General features: G+C 41.5%; 1 protein-coding gene across 15 annotated transcripts in view; it reads left to right on the top strand.

Moving 5' to 3' along the window:
- The window catches only part of SRRM1 (serine and arginine repetitive matrix 1), a 15,613-nt gene extending 6,037 nt beyond the window's left edge, over positions 1–9,576 (top strand). For 5 of the 15 annotated variants that reach the window (XM_057415058.1, XM_057415068.1, XM_057415069.1 and 2 more), the window contains 13 exons: positions 1–147; positions 328–531; positions 1,082–1,201; positions 2,666–2,937; positions 3,082–3,162; positions 3,506–3,592; positions 4,244–4,388; positions 4,642–4,683; positions 6,224–6,328; positions 6,680–7,141; positions 7,810–7,996; positions 8,214–8,408; positions 8,609–9,576. The exon at positions 1–147 is cut by the window's left edge and continues 54 nt beyond it. In XM_057415058.1, the coding sequence (XP_057271041.1) occupies positions 1–147; positions 328–531; positions 1,082–1,201; positions 2,666–2,937; positions 3,082–3,162; positions 3,506–3,592; positions 4,244–4,388; positions 4,642–4,683; positions 6,224–6,328; positions 6,680–7,141; positions 7,810–7,996; positions 8,214–8,408; positions 8,609–8,713 (2,152 nt within the window). In that variant the 3' untranslated portion in view covers positions 8,714–9,576. The remainder of the gene's footprint in view (positions 148–327; positions 532–1,081; positions 1,202–2,665; positions 2,938–3,081; positions 3,163–3,505; positions 3,593–4,243; positions 4,389–4,641; positions 4,684–6,223; positions 6,329–6,679; positions 7,142–7,809; positions 7,997–8,213; positions 8,409–8,608) is intronic. The other 10 variants (XM_057415060.1, XM_057415070.1, XM_057415054.1 and 7 more) reach the window with 9 other exon arrangements.
- The last annotated feature ends 334 nt before the right edge of the window (positions 9,577–9,910 follow it).

Genomic DNA, 9,910 nt, shown 5'->3' with positions numbered 1-9,910 from the left:
GCGGAAGCGCAGCCATTCTCGCTCCCCTCACCACAGAACCAAGAGCCGTAGTGCTACTCCTGCACCAGAAAAAAAAGAGGTGACTCCTGAGCCAGAACCCTCTGTGAAACCAAAGGAGACTGTTGTTCAAGAGCCAGCTTCAAACAGGTAAGTATGACAGCTTTGTGTGCAGAACCGTATTTTACCTTTTAAAAAGCATAAATTATCTTGATACCTGTTTGGGTCTTGGTCTGGGAGAGTACCTGCTTCTCCTTGTCCTTCTGCAGTGGCAAAAGAATCCATTTAATATTCTTAGTAAGATTATTAAAATCAAATCTTTTTTAACAGTGATATCCCAAAAGTTCCTAAACCTGAACCTCCTGCACCAGAGACTAAGGAAACTTCACCAGAACGTAATTCAAAGAAGGAGAGAGAGAAGGAAAAGGAGAAGACTCGTCAAAGATCCCCAACTCGGTCCAAGTCAAGGTCAAGATCTCGATCACGTTCTCCATCTCATTCTCGACCAAGAAGGCGTCATAGATCACGGTCAAGGTAGGACTTCAGTTTATCTTGATGCAAAGGTTGAGGACTGAATATTTTCTTCTGAAGGTGCCACTTAATGTAATGTTCTCAGGTAAATAGTGATGTTCTCAGGGGAGTTGAGCTATGGATGTTTTAGGCCAAATGAGGAAGATATTTTTAGTGGATAAATGTGTTTGGGTGTTGTTTTCTTCTTGTCGGTTCATTAGAACATGCTCACAGTGACTGGCGCTGACTGGAGGAGGAATGGGGTGCTTACTGCTGAGTATGGCACTTGTTAGATGGCGAGACTTGTGTAGCATTTTTAGGAGATAGGTTTGATGCTGAAGGTGTAATTACTTGAACTTTCCTCTTTTGAATTGTTTTACTATTTAGTAGAGAGGTGTTGGGAAACTTCAAGCACTGAACTTCAAGTGTCTGAATATGTGCATCACAATCTAAATGCTACCTTAATGTGATGCACTTGGAGAAAAGCAACTTCCCGCTCAGTGCCCTGAGGATAAATGTCCTCAAATCTGAAAATTAGATAGTTGCTTTTCATTTGAATTTCTGATTATGACAGGTCTTACTCCCCTAGAAGGCGACCAAGCCCAAGACGACGGCCGTCTCCAAGGAGAAGGAGCCCTCCAAGGCGAATGCCTCCCCCCCCCAGGCACAGAAGAAGCAGATCCCCTGTGAGGCGGTAAGGTTCCCTTTCTTCGAGAGAACTGAAAATGTTACACCTTGAAAGCTGAAGGGGAACATTAGTTGTGAGGAATGTGTGCTCTCAAAGATCCCTTGTTTGTCTCATACTGTCAGGCATATGATTTGAGTGATGTAAATCTGCAGTGTCTTATTTCATAAGTGTGTAGTGGGGAAACGTAAAAGTATCTGTGAAACAATTTCTTTTGAGTTGAAATAGTGATGAGAGTTCCACCTTTTTGAAAAGGGCCATTTTCAGAATAACTTTCAAACGGCTCTGGATAGCTTCAGTGTAGATTGACATGACACTTTTGCTTAAGTCTGAACGCTTTTCTTTTTTCCCTTTGCCTGGGGAAGAAATCAGGACAAATTGGATTTGCCTTGTTGGGAGTTTTTTAATTACGACTTCCATTTCTATCACATAAAATTACAATCAAAATTCAATTTTGATGTGAAATGTGTTTCCTCTTCATGTTCTCTAAAAAAATTCTCAAGGCCTGGTGCTGGAGGTTACATTTATGACAGCATAAGCAATTGCTCTGGTAGCAATGATCTGAGTTCTCTTGCAGAGAAAACTGTATACTTCTGGCAGTGTCAAAACAGACATTTGCCTTCATAGGAAGACTAGATTCTTACCCTCTTCATAGGAAGAGAATTAACACGATGCTTCCTGTGTACAGCAGTTGTTCTTTTTCCAGGAAGCAACAGTTCTTCCTTTTTCTGACAAGGTGATGACTGTGTTATATTTTTTCCTTGAGTTTATAAATATGTTCATTTCACACAAATGGGAAAACTGTGGAAAGCATCGAACATGTATTTTGCAAGATGTACAAGAGCTCCCTTTCAGCAAATGTTTATCTCACTCAAGGTAGGGTTTCTTTTTTCCAGGTTCTCAGGAATTCTGCAGCCAAAGGTGGATTCTGCAGGTACACAATTGCAACAGAACTTGCCACAAATTTTGCCGCAGAATTCTAGAGGCCCTGCCTTTTTAAAATTACAATGTAAAGATGACAGACTAAACCACCAGAATGGAGAGATGGGTTCTGAGTTGTTAAGTTGTCTGAAATTTGTACCTCTTGGTAAAAAACTTCTTAGTGTACTTGCACACTAAACTCTTAAAAGAGATCTGTTGTGAAGATCATTCAGTCACATGTGCTAACACAGAGAATTCTCTTAACCATTCAAAAGTCAGAGAGCCCAAACAAAACTAATTGCCTCCAGGACAAAAGCTTAGTTGTAGCCTGTAGATTGACAGAAGGCAAACAAAGGGAACACTAACAATTAACTGTGAAAGATTGGTTGTTATTTTTTCTTCCACAAACCGAGTGTTGAAGGCAGTCCGTGTTTCAGAAGTGCTGTTGTATGTGGCTCTATATATATGTGCTTGCAAACAAATGTAACTTTGTGCTCATGCTCAAACGTTTAAGCTGGCTAGTCAGAATCTAATGTTACCTTTGATTTACAGGAGACGACGGTCATCAGCATCCTTATCTGGCAGTAGCTCTTCCTCCTCCTCTTCACGTTCCCGATCACCGCCAAAGAAACCACCTAAAAGGACTGCGTCCAGTCCCCCTCGTAAAACGCGTAGGTTCTCTCCTTCTGCAAGCCCTCCTCGGCGGAGGCACAGACCATCCCCACCAGCAAGCCCACCTCCAAAACCACGCAGGTCTCCAACGCCCCAGCAGTCAAATCGTGCAAGGAAAAGCCGTGGCTCCGTTTCACCCAGCAGAGCATCAGGTGATGAAATAAAACTTGTATCCCAGCAGCTCTATCATTTTGTGCTTTTGTTTTCTCAATGATGGTGTGTGCAGTTTGTCTGACAGAAAAGCATGCAGGAATGTTAAGAGCTCCAACTGAGTTATTTTTGACTTTGTCTTTCAGCACCCAAACATAAGAGTACTGAAAAACGAGAGTCTCCTTCGCCAGCACCAAAACCAAGGAAAGCAGAACTGTCAGAATCCGGTATGGCTCTTGCCTTTCCATGCTGGTTTTGTGTGGGGCTTTTAATCAGAGGTGTTTGTGAAATAAAGGCAGTGTTAAACTGCTGAACCCTCTTGGAAGACTAACATTCAAAGCAAGAGTTTTCAGACATATAAAGGTGATCACTCAGACCTTTATATCCAAGCTTTCTTGGGGAAAAAAAAAGCTCAGCCGAAGTGTCTTCGAGCCTCAATGTTATCTTGAGACTGGGGGAGGGGGAAGGAGATTGTTTGATGATCTACTTCAGCATGACTTTGGTTCTGTGTGAATAAGGCACATTTGTATATTTGATTTAAATATTCTGTCCATGCATGTACCTTTTCAGAAGAAGATAAAGGAGGTAAAATGGCTGCAGCGGACTCTGTTCAACAGAGGCGTCAGTACAGAAGGCAGAACCAACAGTCTTCATCTGGTATGGATGATAGAGATTTCCTAAAACTGCATTTGTTTTAGTTTACTTGTGCGGGAAGTAGTTAGCAGTTAGGTTCAAATACTTACTAAAATTATGCACTGCAGTTTTGTTGCAAAATTTAGTTACAGATTTATCACCTGTAATGAAGTCACTTCAGCTGCTGCTCAAGAGAAAGTATAACTTCTATAAGTTAGGATATCTCTCTTGTTAATGGATTTTGATAAAGTTGCATTTTTAAACTCTTGGTGACATACACCAGTGTTGTTTGCTGTGGATTACCTAATCTGTTGTTGCAATAGGTTGTTTCCTAATATTTTGGACTCTTTTATACTTGAGATCAGTAAATTAACCTGGGCTTGGTATGGGGTTTTGTTCACTAATACTTTTATAAGTAACTGCAGTTCATCTTTTAAATTACCTGGCTAGTCAAATTTTATGTGGCCAATTAAGTTGCTGCAGATGTTTTTCCTCAGCTCTGATGGATATATTTGTCACTTGAAATAACATTTTTGGTTGCGCTGCTTTTAAGTAGAGACTTCTTAATTTTGTGGGAGAGGAGGTTAGTAGTTTAAACTGCAGTATAACCCTAACAGCAGCTGTGTTAATAGTGTGAGAATCATTTTCCAGAGAGTGATTCTTCTACATTTATAGATTCTGGTTCTTCATCTTCATCTGAAGAGGAAAGACCTAAAAGATCCAATGTGAAGAATGGGGAAGTTGGTAGGCGCCGACGCCATTCCCATTCACGCAGTCCATCACCGTCTCCACGCAGGCGACCGAAGGAATCCTCCCCTCGGTAATTCTCTCTTAAGTTGAGCATAACCAAGGTCTTCTAACTGTTCAGTTAATGCTGCTGTTTCTGCTATGCAACTGTCAACAAAATACACAGCAGAATTGTGTCCAGTGTGCCCAACCTTGTTTCAAGGTTGCATTTCTGTTATGCTTGTTTGGTAAGAATTACTGTGAACGTCATTTGAATGTGTTCATTCTTGCCTCAAATACATGGCAGATAGATTTGTTCTGTTTTGTTTTTCCTCCACTGCTATCAGGATGCAGATGGAAAAGAGGTGGCAATCACCAGTGATGAAAAGGTTGGTTAGAAATGAATCTGTTAAATAGGATTTGCATATGGAATATCATTTAGATAAACTCTCATTTATTTTGTCATAGATAAGTACTTGCCATCCTTTGTCCTTTGGACTTGCACACTCCTAGTAAGGTGAGGGAAATTTGGGGTGATTCCTTAACATGTTAAGGAGCACCTGCTCTGTTTCCTTCATTTCTCACTGTTAATTCACATAAGCTGTAACAGCTAGTCACACCAATGTTATTAGCATCTGCTGATGCCTGAAAACAGCTGAGTGCTTGTACTCTTCAGGAGGTTTCTTACTCCATTTGCACGGGGTTGTAAGGTGAGTGGGTGGGCATCACCTTATGTTCTTGTTGCTGCTGGCGTTCTGGCTAACAGCATTCCATACGTTTGCAACAAACTATTTAAGATCTTGATCTTCTGGGTCGCAGATAATTGTCATTTTCAAAAGTCTCATTCCTCAATACATTGCATACTTGGAACTACTAATGGTAGTAGACTAGTAGTGAACACCTACTTTATTTTCTCTTGTGTAGAAAGTATTGTTAACACTTCTATTTGTGAAATAGTTTGCTCACAGAATACAGGGAGGTGCAGGAAGCTGGGTGCTTGATGGGTTTATTAATCTGATACAGTGACCATTGAGAGCAGCCTAATGAAGACCTAGCTAGAATATAGTCACAGCATGCATGATGTATGAGATTAAGGATGACTACTACAAATGCAAACCATTCTATTTATGGATCTTGTCAAACAATTCTAAGTAAAACACTCGAATTCAAAGATCTTAATTTGTTCTGCAGCATGCTAAATTCACCTAGGGCCTCCTGTGTGAATGCACGTTTAATTAGGACTGCCATGACATTTCAAGGCTGGTGGGTCTTCGCATCATAAAAGTTGTTTTTTGAGCAAACTCTTAACTGTAAAAAAGGGTTAACTCATTGCCCTGGAGAACAACCACCAGTGTATTTGAAATCAAATAATTTATATAGCTGAGCTGCTTTGCGTTTTCATTACTCTTGTTTTGTGCTTTATCCAGTCGTTTTGTCTTAATTGCGTTTTTGAAAAAGGAATGTTTTACTTTAAAAAAAAATACTTTCCTGGACTTTCAAATGGAAGAAATATTTTGTATTTGATGAAAAATCTCTCCTCGCTGAATTTTGCTGTAAACCTTGCAGAGCAGAAAATGCCTTGTTTTATGCATAATCCAGATAGCTGCACTTTAGCAACAACTTTGATTTTTTTCCCTCTATTTCAATAAGTAATTTTGGATCTCAGAGCCATAGATACAGGCTGTGTCAAGAGTACAGATTCACACTGTCTAATCTGATCCAACATCAAGACTGCTGCTGAGGGCAGTTCTGTGCTGCTGGACACAGCTGGGCATTCCAGGTTCTTTCCTGGGGTGGGATCTAGCAGGCACATCACTGCATTACAACAAAGAGGGTTGAAGTGCATGCACAGAATCACTTGTACAGTGAAAGCAGAACAGAAATAAATCTCATGTTAAACGTCACTGAGCCATCCTTTTCTCTCTGCAGCAGGAGGAGGAGAAGCCCCTCACCCCCGCCAGCACGGCGGCGACGCACCCCTTCCCCTGCCCCTCCACCCCGGCGCCGGCGCTCCCCTTCGCTGCCTCGCCGAAGGTAATGTGCTGCATTGTATCACAGAGTGGGGGCTTCTGCTTTTTTGACTGCCAGCTAGGACATGGAAATAGAAATGCCACCATGGAAACCGAAATGCCAGGATAGCAGTTCCCTGATTCCCAGCTTAATGAGGGGAGTGTAGTTTTGCTGGTGAGACTGGATGTGGTAGGTGTGTGGCCTGGTTATCATTTGATTGCTGTAGCAGATACTGAATAACACCCATTCAGGTGATTCTGAAAGTTTGGTATTAAATGAAGTTTTAAAGGGTTTTTAGAGTTCTTTTTCCCCACAAGGCACTTGTAACTAATTCACATGCTCATGTGGCACCTGAACATCTGTTTTTTTCCATAGGTCTCCATCACCACCCCCACGCAGACGCTCACCTTCTCCACGGAGATACTCTCCACCAATACAGAGGCGATATTCTCCTTCACCACCGCCGAAGAGAAGAACGGCCTCTCCTCCTCCCCCACCTAAACGGAGGGCATCCCCTTCTCCACAGTCCAAACGCAGAGTCTCCCATTCACCACCACCAAAACAGAGGTGCTCACCCACTGCTAAAAGGCGTTCTCCTTCGCAGTCTTCCAAGCACCGGAAGGGATCTCCTCCCAGTAGGTCCAATCGGGAAACACGTTCTCCTCCACAAAACAAAAGGCATTCACCTTCACCACGGCCTAGAGCTTCTCATACCTCTGCAAGCCCACCACCACCGCGAAGGGGAGCTTCAGCTTCACCCCAGAGAAGACAGTCTCCATCTCCAAGCACTAGACCCATCAGGAGGGTTTCAAGAACACCAGAACCTAAGAAGACAAAGTAAAAGAATCTATCTTTGGTGGTGGTGGTTTTGTGAGGGTTTTTTTTTTTTTTTCTTTGGTTTAATGCACTGGGACTAGCAAAGAATTGTGATAAAAAGGTTCTCATGTCTTTAGGTTCCTCAAGCGTTGGTGGCTCTGTTGGGTTCCACAATCATAATGCTGATTTTCAGAAGCTTATTAGGTTGGAAGCATCTACTAGAATAAAGTGCAGCACAGGAAGGGCATTGAAGAGGCTTTATGCAGAGTGAGAGGGGTCTTTTCATAGCACAGCAAAGCACTGGGATTGAGCAGGCGGAAAGAAGTTTGTGAGTTTTGTAGCTAGCTTTGTTTAAAAGTCAGTAACGCTTCTCATTAGCTCAAAGCCATTTCAGAAGTGGTCATCCAAGATAAACTGCTAAAATTCTAATTCTACATGTTTTTATTTTGGTGTATTGCTGTTCTTACAAGCAGACAGTCAAAAGTGCTGCTGGCCTCTTAATTTGTTCAGAACGACAACGTAGCTGCATGTGATATCTTGCACTCTTTCTCCATTGGATGAAAAAATAGTGTTGCTTTTCTCTTGACTTAGTGAGGTTATAAATTAGTCATGTGAAAAGAAAGGGAGTAATCTTTATTTTCTTGGTTTGCCTCTTAACATCTCTTAATTGTGGCTCTTGTGTTTTGAAGGGCTCCAACGCCAAGTCCGCGATCTGCAAGACGGGTGTCTTCATCACGGTCTGCATCAGGATCACCTGAGCCAGCACCCAAAAAACATCAAGGACCTCCATCTCCCACTCGGTCTCGTTCTCCTTCTGCAAACTGGTCACCTGAAAAAAAGGCTAAAAGCCCAACTCAGAGCCCATCACCTGCAAGGGTACTTGTTTGTTAATAAAAGCAGTGGTGTTTTGGGTTATGTGACAAGTTACTTTCATGAAGACTTAGCTGCTGAACACCTCTGAGGTTATTCATGGTGTGGGGGAAATAATCCTTGGAATAATTTAATAATTTAAAACTTCTTAAAAAGACTTTGTAACATGAATTTTTCAAAGCTGAGGACTGAGTTGTAATACCTGTTGAATTGTTTGTTACAGAATTCAGATCAAGAAGGGGGTGGGAAAAAGAAGAAGAAAAAGAAGGATAAGAAGCATAAAAAGGATAAAAAGCACAAGAAACACAAAAAACATAAGAAGGAGAAGGCTGCAGTGGCTGCAGCAGCTGCTGCTGTGGCTGCAGCAGATACCACCTCAGCACAGGACGACCAGGAAGCTGAGACAGAACCCAAAAAGGTAGGAATTTGGTACCTTGTTAAGAGTCCGGTATAAGAGGATAGATGGGGGTGGATACACCATGCTCTTCATGTCCTAAACTTGTTTCAGAAATGGAGCTTGGTGTCTCTTGGTGCTAGGGGATGATTTGCAACACGGGGTGGGGGGCTGCAGCCTGGGTCGGCTCTCAGTGTGTGAAGAAATGCTTTCTCTATTTGAAGGAAACAGAAAGTGAACCAGAAGACAACCTTGATGATCTAGAAAAGCACCTGCGAGAGAAGGCACTGAGGTCGATGAGGAAGGCGCAAGTGTCCCCACCATCCTAGGCCGAATCCTTTGATATAATGTACATTTTATTTGGTTTGTACTCAGAATTCAATTTCAAATTGCTAAATGTGTTTGAGCTTTAGAATATAACATTTGTTGTAATAATTGCTAGGTTGAGGTTCACCATGTACAAAGGGCATGGATTTACATTACAAGAGGTGTCCACAGTGTACTAGTGACATTCTTTCATTGGCAGTCAACATAATTTCATTTAGAGTGAGACTTTTTAGAAGCAGTAGGATTTTGTTTTGAAGGTTTTAAACATGACCATCGGTTCCCTTAGTTTCTTTGAAATTCAACAAAGCCTTTAGTGAGGGTCTCATTTGACTTCTTTTGTATCCACTTATGTTATGCTACTAACCTCTGTGGTTTGTAAGCTTGCCCAGAAGTAAAACCACTGCAGAATTACCAAGGAAGTACTGATCTTTTAATGCTCTCTACTGTTGCCTGTGTAGTCTCCATGAAAGCGTATCAGGAGTAGCAACATAGAATGGTACATAAATGAAAGCATGTTGTTTACCAGGACACTGTGGGTTTATACTGATGTTAATTTGGAACACTGGAATTTCATTTGTATTTTTATGTTCTTTTTTTTAAAGGGCAGTTTCCATGATCAGCAGTCCCAGAAAAAATTCCTTCAGTTCCATGAATTTTGTTTGTGAGCTGTCATTGCCCCACTCATAAATCTTGTCTCGTTACGGTTCTTCTCAATGGTATAAGCAACTTTCAGAGTGCTCTTTGAAAGGCTGAGGAACCCAAACTTTGGATATTGTCATGTTTTCACTGTTTTTTTTGTTTTTGTTTTTTTAACTAAAGCTATATAAAGCTTGTGGATTAAACAAAATAAATTTCTAAATTTAAACAGATGTTGGCTATTTTTATATGAACATTTACATTTGCTAATCAGCTTTCTTTTGTACAGGGTTAATGAATACACAGATAAGAAAAAGTATTTGATCCAGTATGCTGGCTTCTGAAAAACTGGGGCTTTTGGTTTTTAACTGCCCTGGGGCAGCAGAAACAGCCCTTGGTTAATTCAGCGATGTTCCTGTTGTGTCTGCACCCGGTCAGCTCTGTGAGGATGGATAAGCTTGAAGCAAACAAACAGAACATTTGCTGGTGGAAATTGCTCATTGGAGCAAGTGAAGTGTTTCAAGGTCTTGCACAGAATTCATGGCAGGTTTGAGTAATGTAGC

The sequence above is a fragment of the Pezoporus wallicus genome, unplaced genomic scaffold (genome assembly GCF_028554395.1).
Source record: "Pezoporus wallicus isolate ANWC-B61680 ecotype Strahan unplaced genomic scaffold, APGP_CSIRO_Pwel_v1 contig_9561, whole genome shotgun sequence".
Taxonomy (NCBI): domain Eukaryota; kingdom Metazoa; phylum Chordata; class Aves; order Psittaciformes; family Psittacidae; genus Pezoporus; species Pezoporus wallicus.
This window is presented reverse-complemented; position numbering and strand designations above follow the sequence as displayed.